This window comes from Silene latifolia, chromosome 4 (assembly GCF_048544455.1).
Source record: "Silene latifolia isolate original U9 population chromosome 4, ASM4854445v1, whole genome shotgun sequence".
Classification (NCBI taxonomy): domain Eukaryota; kingdom Viridiplantae; phylum Streptophyta; class Magnoliopsida; order Caryophyllales; family Caryophyllaceae; genus Silene; species Silene latifolia.
In genome coordinates, this window is record NC_133529.1 from 38,077,541 (window position 1) to 38,092,553 (window position 15,013).

The following is a 15,013-nucleotide window of genomic DNA, read 5'->3' on the forward strand; positions in this document are numbered from 1 at the left end:
TAGTTCTATAAGTTTGGTATGTTGTAAATGAATAAAAAGGAAAGACTAGGAGAAAAGAATAGTGTTTATATTATTTTGATAAGCTGAATACAGATTTTGTTTAAGTAAGTGAATGCTAATAAAATGACGAGAAGATAAGTAATAGACTAATTTCACACTAATGAATAATCAATGCCTTTGCCAATGCTAGAATTACAGTATTTATAACCATAAAAATGAACGTTGTACTGGTCTTCAACGTCCTTCTCTTTTGTCGGAGCTGTTACCGGATTAATAGGGCATATTCCCTATTAATCCGGTTGACTCGTTCTTATTTGATTGATCCTCTTCCTTTGCACGTCTAGGTTCATGGGCAATATGGTTTTACAAGTAGACTTAGTCTTCCTTGAAGATAGGACACGAATATATATCTTTATATAACCGTTTTGCTTCTTCTTGACTTAATTTAGCCTCGCTTTAATACTCGCCAGGCTATTCTCAGTGCTTACCACCAGGCTTCTCTCTTCAAAAGTATAAGGCAAGCTGATTGCAATAATAGCTAGAATTGTCCGGTCTTCGTCTTCTTTAGTCAGCCTTGTAAGGTCAGGCCAGGTTATGGTCATGCCAGGCTAATCTGGGCCTAACAGTAATAATGGTTCAACAAATCAGGAGGACATTGATAGAGAGGCTGGAAAAAATAACGAGGATGTTGAAGATGAGGTTATCAATAAGGAGGTTGATATTGCTACAGGGGAAAAAGCAGAGAAGGAGAAGGACAATCAGGTTACAAATGTGGTGACTCAATTGGAGGAGGTTCTTCCAAATGTTGATTTTGGAGTAACGCAGCCTGTTGAAGACAAAACAAATGAAGACGTTAATCATGATACAACATATCAGCATTGTGTTGAAAAAGAGGCCGAGAAAGAGAAGGGCAATGAGGTTCCCGAAGTGGCGACTCAATTGGACGAGGCTATTAATCAGTTCAATTCAGGGAAGGGAGTTGAAAAAGATGTTGTGGTTGATAAGGAGCCTGTTGAAACAGAACTTGTGGTTGATAAAATGAATGACGATAGTAATGTGGTGACTAAATTAAAAGAAATTGTAACAAATGCTGGTTTAGATACGCAGGAAGGGAAATATCGGTGAATATTTGTTGCACTCGACAGTACAGTACCCGGCCACCGATATGGTACCTCACAATTTGGGGTGTACTTTTCAATGTGGTTTGCCAGTCAAAGATGATATCCTTGTATCGAGAATCAATGTTCGAAGCAGCAATTTATTTGAACTGTCTTGAAGAATCGGAAGGACGTCATGGATTATTGCTTCCTTACGGACCATACATTCAAAGAATTTGTAAGTCACTCTTTAAACAATTTTTTAAATGTAAGACATGACTTAATTTGCACCATATTAGTACTTTAAAAAAATAACTAATATGCTAATATTTTTGCGAAATGGAATAGAGAAATTGTCTGCAACTTTGGAACTTTCCATTGTATACAAAGGGAAGATATTGAGTCCTTGTTGCCTAACACGAAGATAGAAGCAGTGGTAATTGAAGCATGGGCAATATTGCTCAATGAGTTCCAAATTGCTCAAAAGGGAAACGACAAATTGACAAGAATTTTCCATGGCATTGCCCACTCGGTATGGAAACACACACACATTTATCATCTTTTAAATTAGGTATTGTAGAATGTGTTTTATGGAGACTAATAAGATGCCCTTATGAACAACAGGGTGATATAGAAAAAATCTTAAAATTCGATGAAGATAATATTGATGAATTGGCAAAACTTAAGCAAACAGTATATGACACATGGGACACGTGGTCAGCTCTTTTTAAGGAGCCACTGAATTTGAATTCAGATATGGTGAGACATTTCTACTTTTATCAGTGATATTGTTATGTATAATGTATGATATTGTTAGCAGTTACTATTGATATTGTTCTTAAAAACAATTCTTAAATTCAACTGTGATATTGTGCATAATATTGTGTGATATTGTTACTTCTTAATTGTGATATTGTCTCCTAAAAAATGAAAATGAATCACTTTTTTTCCTAATATTTGACAGTGTGATATTATTATGTACAATGGTTGACATTGTTTTATAGCTTCTTAAAAATAACAACAGTCGATAGGGATTTAAAAGTCTGTTAACTTTGATATTGTTTTGGTACAGACTCTGATATTATTGCGTACACTGGTTGATATTATTTTACAACATACAAAAAAACTTCAGAGGGACAAAAAATATTATTAAGAATGATATTGTCTAGTATGTACTGTGATATTTTTATTCAGATTTTTGTTAAATTGTTTCCTAATATTATTTTCATCTAAAGGTGTTCATACCTTTGGTCTACGAAGAGCACTACGTCTGTATTCGTGTTGATTTGAAGAGGCAGAAAATGTTCTATTTGGACAACTGAGAGTATGATGAATTCCAAGACGAGGAGCACGTACAAATGGCTCATATGGCTGTAAGTACAATATTGAAAACAAAGAACTAATGGTATAATGGTTTTGTTCGATAAGCTTGAAATTGAAAAGTTGTTTACATTAATTATATACAGGCGACTCTTTATGGTGAATACCTCAACACGAAAGGTACTGAAAGTGGGCTAAAGGTGAAGGACTACGAAATGATTAATGTGAAGTTTCATTGGCAATCGAAAAAGTTGAACCTGGACTGTGGACTATTCATGATGTTTCACATGATGTTCTTTGTTGGTGAGCCTTTTGATTGTGAACTAAGCGATGCAAACATGAGACAGTTATACAGGGGAGAGGTGGCAGCAACGCTCGTATTGAGTGATTTGAATAAAGATAGGAGTCAGGTCTGGAAGAGAGTTACGACCTTTACTGCCACAAAAGGTATACTGTTAACTAAATTGCTGGCAAAAAGACAAAGAGGGAAAAAATAAAGCAAGAGAGAAAAAGGTGGGAAAAACAAAGTTCAGACCCCGCTATCAAAAATAAAAGGTTATATTTTAAAACACTGACTTCTACATTGAATTTTTTTTTTTATTATTATGAATACAAAATATATATTAAATACTTTAATATAAAACGTTTCTAGCTACTGGAGAAGATGGTTCTGCCAGTGTCGTTGGTAGCGGTAAAAGGGGGAAATCCGATGGCCTTGGATGCACGTTGAACTGTGGTGTGGCTGATCCTAAATTTGAGTTCGTCTCAAGATTTATGAAGTTAAACAAGTCATTTGTGTGCAAACATGTTGACTACGAGGAAAGAAGTGATTGACTATCGCCTATTGACGACCCCGCTATCAAAAATAAAAGGTTCTTTAAAACAAATATTTTTCTGCAACTTTTTTTATTAATGGTCTGATAATATTTGCAATGATATCTAAGTTTGACAAAAGAATTACAAAAGGTGATATTGTTGCTAGTGTCATGTGATATTGTACGTTAATGGGTTTGATATTGTTTTAGAGTAGAAACTGGTATAAAAGCATGATATTGTATATAATCAAGTGTCACATAAAGAAAGATATTGTTCTGATTTTTGTTCACTTAATTTTGATATTGTTGTGGTACATAGTGTGATATTGTTACATACACAGTATGATATTGTTAAATTGATTCTGAAAAATAAGTAGGGCTTTTAAATTTATAAATGTTGCCAGTGACATGTGATATTTTTTTTAAATGATTGTGATATTGTTTCAAATTAGACACCTTTTAAATAAGTGATATTTTTTAGTATTGGGGTGATATTGTCTACAATCAAGTATGATGTTCTAATAGTGGTTCAGAAGGGCACTGATATTATTTAGCGTGGACTGTGATATTATTTAGCGTGGACTGTGATATTTTTTATCAGGATCACCTTTTAAATATGTGATATTGTTTAATTTTGATATTGGTTATCACTGTCACAGTTAATGTGACAATTTTTGAACATTGGTGTTAATGTTTTGAGCAGTGAGGTTGTTGCCAAGTTCAGTGATGATCAATACCTTGCAAGACAGGATATATTGTCATTGCTTCCAAGTGTACATGTCAACAACAATGTGATTGAATGTTGGTCACTAATTCTGAATCACATTGAGCACACAGAACCCTGTGAAACAAGTTTATTGTTTTTTGGAATTCGACACATGGTAAGCTGACATTCTGTTTTGATTTATACATATTCACGCTTTGATTAAAAATATCACTTATTTAAAATGTGATATTGTTGGGGTACATAGTGTGATATTATTGCATACAAAAATTGATATTGTTTAATTGATGCTGAAATTAGATAGGGATTTAAAATTGATAAATGTTGCCTGCGACAAGTGATATTGTTTTTAAATGATTGTGATATTGTTTCAAAGTAGACACCTTTTAAATAAGTGATATTATTTAGTATTGGGATGATATTGTCTACAATCAAGTATAATGTTCTGATATTGGTTCACATCCGTACTGATATTATTTACCATGCACTGTGATATTTTTTTAGTATGCACTGTGATATTGTTTATCAGGGTCACACTTCAGGAACTGTGATATAGCAAACGTAAAAGTGATATTGTTTATACATATTCACGTTTTGATTAAAATGTAGTAACTCTTAAATGTAAAGGATTTGTTAACTTATATATATACATATATATACACTACAGGAATCAATAGTAGATGTTACTGAAGGAAAAGAAGCGAAGAGGGAAAAGATATTCGAAGAATGGGACAAATTCATAAGAAGAAACACAGTTCCATGTAACATGGAAGCATATTTGGTTTTTATTCCGATGGTGTTGTAAGAACACTACATCTGTGTTTGTGTAAATTTCAAAACCGAGACGATTGAAGTGTTAGACAATACAGAGTACGACAACTGGGAGCAGACTGAAATATACAAGGCTGCAGATTCGGTGGTATGGTTTATTGATATTCTTGCTAGTGACATGTCATACGATTGTCTGATATTGTGGCTAGGATAGGTTGAGTGTATACAGTAAATGCATATGATTGTTTGACAAAATAATGACTAATAGTATAACTAATTATTGTAGGCCTATCACATGAGTGATTTCCTAGCAGGGAAAAATGTTGATAGAGCGCATAACGTAATAGATTTTGATGTTGTCAACACGAGTTTCAATTGGCAAAAGAAAGAAGCAAACAATACTGAATTGGGAAACTTCTTAATGATGCACATGATTCGCTATAAGGGGCAGTTGTTTGAAGCTGATTTGCAGTCGAAAGTGCATAGGCGCTACTACTGGGTAGAAATAGCAGCGGCATTACTTTTAGCTGACATAAATCACATGAAGACAACGCTGATTGGGAAAGTTAAAGAATTTACAGCGGGAAAGGGGGAGCTTTTAAATAGATTGAAGGAAAAGAGGAAGAATAACGAAGATGCAAAAGACAAGGGCAATAAGATAAAAGCCAATGATAATGTTGTTGATAAGGACAATACTGTGGAACAGGAAATAACAAAGGCAGAAGGTCCGCCAAAAGAGAAGCCCAATGTTCAAACAAAAGCCAAGGAGGATGCTACTAGAATGCCAACAATTAACACGGAAATACCCATTCTTCGCAAATCTCCAATCAGAAGGTAAAAACCAAAAACCCGACTTTTACATTTCTGATATAGAATCATAGCATTACGTTTCTGCTTTTATTTGCAACAGACACAAAGGTAAAAATTTCACATAGAACAATAACATGCCATTTCTGTTTTTACAGGCTACCTGAATCCAAACAAGATGGTGAAGATGATGCAGAAACACCCACAATCCAGTACAAACGACTGAAGACAACTGCAAATCCTAATAATAGAGGAAGAGGGAGAGGTAGAGGAAGAGGACAAAAGTAGGGCTAGAAATGTAATGCTGGTAGGACAGACATGTGATATTGTTCCAGGAGTTGTGTGATATTGTTGTAGGTACAATGGTAGGAAATAGAACTTTTTTTTTATCAACTCTTAGTAAACTGTGATATTGTTTCAGGAGTTGGGTGATACTTTGCTTAAGTTGTTGTGATATTAGTTCTCAGTAATAATAACAGCAGACAAGGTTCTTAAAATCTTTTTCTCTTTGATATTGTTTTGGTACCCAGTGTGATATTGTTCCGTAAACATGATGATATTGTTGTATTTATTCTCTAAAATAAATCAACGGATAGGGATTTAAAATTCCCTTTTAAGTTGGATAACTTTTTTTTGTACACATTGTGATATTATTAAGTACAATGGTTGATATTATTAAGGACAGACATGTGATATTGGTTCAGGAGTTGTGTGATATTGTTTTAGGGACACTGGTAGGAATATAACTTTTTTTTGATCAACTCTTAGTAAACTGTGATATTATTCCGTAAACATGTTGATATTGTTGTATTTATTCTCTAAAATAAATCAGGGGGTAGGGATTGAAAATTCCTTTTTAGTTGGATAAGTTGTGATATTATTCAGCAGACAAAATTGTGATATTATTGCACTCACTGGTTGATATTGTCTAGTATGTACTGTGATATTTCAATCATGTTTTTGTAATATTGTTTCCTAAAAACATCCAATTGTAGTGGTATTATTTATGAATACTGGTGATATTGTTTCACTTGAAATGTGATATTCCTTAGAAGTATTTTACAATATAATACAATATAATAAAATACGTATACAAGCAAGTGTAATGTTGTGATATTGTTTAACTATTATGATGATATTGTTTGTGTATCAAGTGTGATAAACCTTCAAATGAGGTGGGATAGTATTTAATAATGGCAACAAAACGACATTAGTAATTATGCGGTTTTTATAACATTGATACCCAAAATGGAAAGAATACAAAATTGATGCCATTTGGAATGACATACAAGAAAAAATTGAATAGTATAAGCAATGAAAAGTCGATTGTGAAAAGTTGATGATGTAAAATAAACTTCCTCAGCATTCAGAAGCCCTTAATCACTATCAACAAGTGAAGAAATCTGCAAAACAAACAGACAAAAACAGTGACATAGCGTTAGTAATAAGTTTGACAAAGTATAACTTCTTTTTGATCAAATTCTGGAAAACTGTGATATTGTTTCAAGGGTTGTATGATATTATGTTTTAGTTGTTGTGATATTAATCCTCAGGAACAACAACAGTGGCTAAGGATATAAAAATCCTTTTGTTGTTTGATATTGTTGGGGTACATACTGTGATATTTTTGAATACACGTGTTGATATTGTTTGGTTGATTCTGAAAATAGATAGGGATTTAAAATTGATAAATGTTGCCAGTGACAAGTGATATTGTTATTAAATGATTGTGATATTGTTTCAAAGTAGACACCTTTTAATATTGGGATGATATTGTCTACAATCAAGTGTATATTCTGATAGTGGTTAACAAGGTGCGATATTATTTACCATGGAATGTGATATTTTTAGCGTGGACTGTGATATTGTTTATCGGGGTCACACTTCAAAGAATCGTGGTATAGCAAACTTAAAACTGAAATAATAAAAGTTGTAAGACAAATTACTTACATCGGATTCATGATCAAAAGAGTGTTGTGATGTATCAACAGCTGGATTAGGGCAATTCCGCTTATCATGATGTGCCATTTGTTTACAATTATTGCAAAATCTTTTCGGCTTTTGTGCCTTTTCAACAGACTGGTCTTTCTTGGACATCAACCTCTTGCCAGTACCCTTGTTTTTTGATTGAACAGGAGGTAGTATACGGACCTCAGATGAAGACTTAACCCCAAGGAGCATCTCCAACTCTTGGTGTTTAGTCAATTTTTCAGCACCAGACTTGAAATTTTGTCTAAATGTCTTCAGTAATGAAGTCAGTTCATTTATGTGATTTTCAGGCAGAGATTTGAGCAGTGTTAATGTTGAGTAGAATTCAGACCAAACAGTCGAAATCTGAAGCTTAGTGACATCCGACAAAGTACAATCATCCAACAATTGACCGTGAGCATCATACAAGGGCATTTTTTTAGTGTTCTTTGTCCACCTGCTGAGAAGATACTTATCAGGTATCTTTTTGATCCCTTTACCTGATAAAATCCAGATGATGTGTTTACATATGTATCCCTTCCTCTCAAACAGCTTGCAGGAACATGTTGCATCAAACGTTGAAGGATTAAATGCGACAGTGTAAGTCTTATTGAAGATAGAATCTTCAACTTCTAGGAACCTTGTCGCCCTCCCTTAAAGAATCACCAAAGACTACATGAGTTTAGAGAATCAACGCACTCTTTGTTGGAATTCATAAAAGAGAGCGTGCGTATAAACGATCGATGCATGAACCTCAAGGCTAAGAAGGGTTTTGGTTTGAGGTAGGGAGTGATCACTATCTCTGTCAAGAGATTTTTGGGTGTACCGTTCTTTGATCCATAGCACTTTGAAAGCGCATCCAAAACTCAACAAGTGTGCCATGAGGATTCTCAAACCGCTTAAAGAAGCTGTTTTCGCTCTCAGAGCGTTGCGTTGTTCTTAATAGACAACCAAGTGGAATATCACGATAATACGCCGGAATCCAACGTTGCCGCTTGGAAAACAGATATTGCAACCATGCATTATCTTCCAATTCAAACTCACTAATCAACGAACACCACCTCTCTTCGAAGTCAGCAGGCTCTAAGTCTGAATCCCAAACAACAGAATTCAGACGAGTGACGAAGTCAGTCTCTTTGGTCACTGTCGTGCCTACCTTTTCAGGTAATTTCTTCTTAATATGCCACATGCAATAGCGGTGGGCAGTAGTCGTAAAAGTAGCAGGGACTGCAATTTTCATAGCAGGACATATTGATCGGTAAAAAAGCAATGCGGTTCCTTCCCACCCATACAATCTAAGAATTTTGTGAAAATCCATTTAAAATTCTGGTCATTCTCCCTAGACATAAGCGAAGAGCCAAAAGTGACGGACTTCTTGTGATGATCAACACCAGTAAAAGGAGCAAAGATCATGTCGTACTTATTAGTTGAATAGGTTGGGTCAAAAGTCACCGCCTCACCGTATAGAGCGTAATTACGACGTGCTGCTGCATCAGCCCAAAATACACGAAACAAACACTTATTCTTATCAATATCATAGGCATAATAAAAACCTTCCTGGGTTTCATGAAGGGTTTCCAACTGGTCTACAAACATTTGAGCATCCTTAAGACCTATAAAACACTTGATTTCCCTTCCAAAATTCTTAAAGTCAGTCAAAGAAGCTCCAATATTTTCATAGCCGTCAACATATTCCTTGACGGACCTGAAAGTAGAGGTTGGGCCAATATTGACCTTGCAAATATCAACGATGGTTTGTTTATGTTGCAAAGCAAGGTTTCTACATTTTTTCTGAAATTCTCTATACTTGAGTGGAGAAAGACGGTGGTTATGGGCAGCATGAAACTGATCAACAACAAAGAGTGGCACTTGAACTTGGTCAATTTCTTTAATAACAAATTTAAAGAAAATCCTAGCTTTACAACCAATCCTAGTAACCTTAGTCTTCTTCGGATTACAGGCCTTGACCATTGGCTCCTCCTCCTCACCAGTAATGGGTAATATTGTCGGCTTAGAATCCCTAAATCCTTCCCGGTGACACACAATCAATTTTGTCCTAATATCTCCACTACTACGAAACCTTTTCGTTGAAGATTTCCTTGGTTCAAAACCACATGCTATTGCATAAGTCTCATAAAACTGTATACCCTCGTCTAACGTAGCAAAAGTTTGTCCTATTGTAGGTGTAAATTCAGTTGCAATATTTCTGACCCACTCTTCAGAACCTCCAGGGGTCACCATCAAAGAAAGACGATTCCCAGCATGCACCTCATCAACATCTATGCATTTGGAGTAGGAACAGGTACCACAGGGACAACAAAAGTATTTTCTACAGCAAGAGAAGTTGAATAAACAAATTATAACAAATATAACTAGATTATAACAAAACTATGATATTGTGAAGGAATGCATGTGATATTGTGTAACATAAAATGTGATACTGATGAATATAAAATAAATACGCAACCGTATTGCAGCCTATGATACTGTGAAAGAATACATGTGATATTCTGGAGCATAACAGTGATACAAATATAACAAATATAACTAGATTATAAAAAAACTATGATATTGTGAAGGAATGCATGTGGTATTGTGTAACATAAAATGTGATACTGATGAATATAAAATAAACACGCAACCTTATTGCAGCCTATGATACTTTGAAGGAATACATGTGATATTCTGGAGTATAACATGTGATACAAATGCACAGAAACTGATTACAAGTCATGTACTTTGCGAGTCTATGATCTTGTAAAGGACTCAATGTGATATTCGAAGCATAACATGTGATACTAATGCACAGAGAGTAATTACCAGTCATATCTGCGGACCTATGATATCTTGTAAAGAACTCAATGTGATATTCTAAAGCATAACATGTGATACTAATGCACAAAAAGTAGTTGCGAGTCATGTACTGCAGCCTATGATACTGTAAAGGACTCAATGTGATATTGTAAAATGGAAACTGATTCTAATGAGCAGTAATCAGGCAAACAAAAACTATAAAATGTGATACTATTCAGAATTAATTATGATACTCTACTGAATAAAAAGTGATACAAAGGAAACTGTTAAATAACGATTAAAACTTGAAGTAAACACAAGCAGTGAATGCAAAATAAACTTGATGATAAACAAAACAGACAATGAGTACATCATTTTTATACGTCAATTAGAAGATGAAGAAAATAGAGATTAAATTTTAACACAACAAAATAGCAAAAACTACATGTTGAAGAAAGTATATAATCAGTACATGATTTTAATTCATAAAATAGCACGAATTGATGAATCCGTGACTGATGTTGATGAATTATAACATCAATTATAACAAAAAACCAGTAATTACACAACGAATTCAGTCGAAGATACAATAACAATAAAACATCATGCAATAAAACAGGAAAACAGAATGAAAAAATTTAAACATAAAATTAATGAAGCAAAAAACGATGAAATACCTGACATTGAATATGTTAAAATTGAGGAAAAAAGAGATGAAGACGAATGATGAAGAAAAAGTGAAGGAGAATGAGCAACTGAGACGAATGATGAAGAAAATCGCTGGAAATCGATCACGGATGATGATGAACACAAGTGAAGATGACAACGAGAGCGAAGAAGACAACAACGCGCGAAAAATTGACGGCGTAAGAATGAAAAGTGTGATTGCGGAAGAGAGAGAGAAGAGAGAGAAAGTAAATGAATTCAAATGGTGAGGTTTGAGCTGATAATAGGGTTTTTATAACAACTTTAGGAAATGCCTAAAATACCCTTACTAATAGCTTGATATAAAGCAGTATTGTTATGACTCATGTGTGATATTGTAGATGGACTCATGGACTCAAATAATTAGGTAGGACTCATGTGATCCTAATTCTATATATATATATATATATATATATATATATATATATATATATATATATATATATATATATATATATATATATATATATATATATACATGTTTTCCATTCTTTTTTATTATTATAAGTAGAAAGTTAGTCATTATAATAATTTATTTGGTGGATTGCCTTTGAGTGTAAGGAGTACCATACTCCCGGAGGACACAAGAATTTTTCTGGTGATATTGTCTCTGAATTCCAGAGGATGGGGTAACAAAAAACGTAACAAATAACATAAATAATTAAACTTTCATTCAAAGAACCACCATAATCCAAATACAACTCATAATGCCAGATAATAATTAAAGACTTAATTAGAATCTGATGAAGTATTAGGATAGTCTTCATGCCCAGTTTCGGCATAGATCAAGTCGTAGATCGGTTCTTCATCATCAGCGGGCAGCGCAGGTGGAATGGCCTCTTTCTCCCATGACATAGGCAAGGTGGCAAGAATGTGATGCCTCCTGTAATGTCTCAGCAGAAGATGATCAACATGGGTCGCAACCCATAGATAAGGGCCCTTTTGTCTAGCATCCAAATAGAAGTCCTCTTTCCCCGAATCTTCCCCCGCAAATCTAGCCCCTAATTTTCTTGCCTGACGAAAACTATCATGGCAGTTGGTTTTGTCAAACTCGATAAAAGTGAAGCCTACAAAACCTTGCTTGTTTGTAGACACAGGGTACAGTTTTTTAACCGCAGTGAAACCGGAGTCATGGAGCATTTGCGTCAACCACCCAAAATTAGGGTTTAAACCCTTTCCATTCACATCATAATGAACCGGAAGATTATGGAGAATGCAAGTAAAAGGCTGTGCGTAACGAGAACGTGATTGTAGCTCCGATAGACCAGCCATATTTTATTTAGAGAGAAATTAAAGAGTAAATGTTTGATAATTTACATTTTGACCTAAAACATTATGAAGACATATTTATAGAATTATTTTGGTCAAATTGAATATTATTGGTCAAATTGAATATTTATTAAAGTTCTGATAAAGTTTTGCATGCAGTGGTCAAACTGAGAAATCTAATCAAATAGTGATAACGGTTGAATTGAAAAACCGTTCTTTCATAATAAAAAATGATAACGGTTACAATAAACCCGTATCTATAACATAACAATGGGTACCACAAACCGTAGCTGGTGTTAATTTAGTAACGATTCTCGAAATGCCGTTTTCTTAAACTGGAAACGGTTGTCTAACAATCGTTGATAAGAGTGATTTTATAACGAGCTTTTGGAAAACATTAAACGTTTTTGATAACGGTTTGTTAAGCAGCCGTTGTCACATTATAATAACAGCGGTTTTCGAGGGAAACCGTTATTCTCATTAGCGCGGTCTAGGTTTCCGCCAATATTTGGAAAACAGTAATCTAAGTGTCCTTATTAAATGCATTAAACCGTTGTGATACGCTCCTTATTGATGGCCAGATTTGGCATAGTGCCTCTTTTGTCTGCAATCTATCTTAGCATCATACTTGCCCAACCAGTCCATCCCGACGACGACCTTAAACTCATCCATAGGAAACTCTAATAAGTTGACCGATAAGTCTACCTCCCCCACCAACATGGACACATCTCTATACAACTTAGAACATGACACCGAATCCCCTGAAGGTATAAACACACTATCTTTCACCAGTTCATATTCTCCCAAACCCATAGCTAAGGCATGACTCCTAGACATAAAAGAGTGGGTTGCCCCGGAATCAAACAGGACAAAAGATGGCGTATTATGAACAAGAAAGTTACCGGTAACAACGTGAGCGTCATTCTCTGCCTCCTGCTTGCCCATCATAAAGAGCTTCCCACTGCTTTTCTAACCTCGGCCCTGGACCGTGGTAGTCGAAGTAGTCTGCTTGGCTGTCGAGTTCTGCGTCACACTATTGTTCGGACGCTGATAGGACCCTCCATTGTTGCGGTTGTAGCCGCCATTGTTGTTGTTCTGCCCTCCGCGATTACCCCACGACCCAGATGGCCTGTTGCTAGCAAAACTTTAGCTTGGAGCCTGAGAAAAGTTCCCTTGATAAGTCCCTGGAAAGCCTCCTCCTACTCCTCCTCTAGCACTGGTGCACTCATGCCTCTTATGACCCACTCCGCCACTGTTGAAGCAGGTAAGGTGGGAGTTATCACTAGTACTCCGACCGCCTCCTCTTCCCCAAGCTCAGATCCCCCTGCATACCCAGATCCTCCAAAAAAGGTCCTAGCCTGATTGTGATTGCCCCTCTTGTGACCCGACTGGTTGCCACTCTCACTCTCCGCCTTCCTTTTCTCAGAATTTCTTTCCTTGGCCTCCTTGGCTAATTCCACCAACCTCTCAGCGTGACCAGCTCGTGCGTATACCTCTTTCAGACCTGTGAGTACCCCAGCTGGTAGTCTATCCATGATCTTTGGTGTCAATCCCTTTTCAAAGCGAAGAGCTAAACCCCGTTGACCCATCTGCATATCCTCTGCGTATCGTGACAACTCTATAAACCGGTGATAGTACTCCGTGACAGACATATCATCAGCCATGGTGAAAGAATCGATCTCAGCTCTCAGCTTGTGACGGATGTGCTCCGGTACAAAATGTCCCCTCATAGCGCTCTTGAAGCCTGCACATGGAATAGCATCATATTGCTGGTCCTTATAGTATGCCCCAGCATCCTCCCTCACATTCTGCCACCATACTCCAGCCTCATCCCTTAGGTAGAATGCAGCCTGTTCTACCATCATCTCTGCCGGACACTTAACAACCTCTAGTAGACTCTCCATCTCGCGGTGCCAATTATCAAGCAGCTTTGGCTCATCGGTGACCTCATAAGTAGAGGGGTGGAAGCGATAAATAGTGGTGCTTAGCTGGGATGCGTCCACCGGTTTCTCACCTCCCTTACCCACGTTCTTGAGTGCCTTCATGAGTGCATCTTTCTGCTCAATCATTCAGGCAATCTCAACCACAGTCATCTCAGTAGCTTGGATGTATGCAGTTGATCTCTTTGGCGGCATTTTGACCTGATATAACCAAGAAATTGTAAGCACATAGCCTACGGCTCAAAATAAACAAACCATCCACCAAAGAATTACTCGGCCTAGTACTGTGAAATACTCGGTCGAGTACTGAGACTACTCGGCAAAGTATTCCACTCTAGTAGTTAACCTCCAAATTACATAAAACATACTCGGTCGAGTATACATGGTACTCGGTCGAGTATGCCTCACTCGGTCGAGTACCCCTTTTACTCGGCCGAGTAATCACAACCAGTAGCTACTGCCTCGTGCACACAAACAAAGACTCGGTCAAGTGCTTGGTTACTCAGCCGAGTATCTCCTACTCGGTCGAGTACCTGCCTTGCTCGGCCAAATCATGCCAAAAATGAGCTAACTAATACGGAAAACATACTTAAACATGCATACGATATATCCAACATATTACTACCCTTCCAAAGCCAATTAATAACATATATATCATGCTCAAGTACTATAATGCTCAAGATACGCAATCACTTTCTCATTTCATCCAACAACTTCACAAGAATCACAGATATAGATACGACACACATTACTTCAACACACAACGATTCCCAAGACACCCCCATGTTGACCGGCTCGAAGTTG

General features: G+C 36.3%; 1 protein-coding gene across 1 annotated transcript; it reads right to left on the minus strand.

Moving 5' to 3' along the window:
- Window positions 1–6,910: 6,910 nt before the first annotated feature.
- Window positions 6,911–13,214, minus strand: LOC141651406 (protein FAR1-RELATED SEQUENCE 5-like). The gene is made up of 5 exons (XM_074459121.1): window positions 12,898–13,214; window positions 8,795–9,831; window positions 8,349–8,729; window positions 7,485–8,155; window positions 6,911–6,937 (listed from the first exon to the last, which is right to left on the minus strand). The coding sequence occupies exons 1-5, from the start codon at window positions 13,212–13,214 to the stop codon at window positions 6,911–6,913; spliced, it is 2,433 nt and encodes an 810-aa protein (XP_074315222.1).
- Window positions 13,215–15,013: the final 1,799 nt, after the last annotated feature.

Bases quoted from the DNA above. Each gene is read 5' to 3' on its own strand.
- LOC141651406 (XM_074459121.1), bottom strand. From the start codon at position 13,214: ATGGGCAAGCAGGAGGCAGAGAATGACGCTCACGTTGTTACCGGTAAC. The intron at 9,832-12,897 runs GTATGATGCTAA...CTCTTGCTGTAG, and splicing joins GGGATGGACTGGTTGGGCAA to AAAATACTTTTGTTGTCCCT. The intron at 8,730-8,794 runs GTATGGGTGGGA...TGAAAATTGCAG, and splicing joins TTTCACAAAATTCTTAGATT to TCCCTGCTACTTTTACGACT.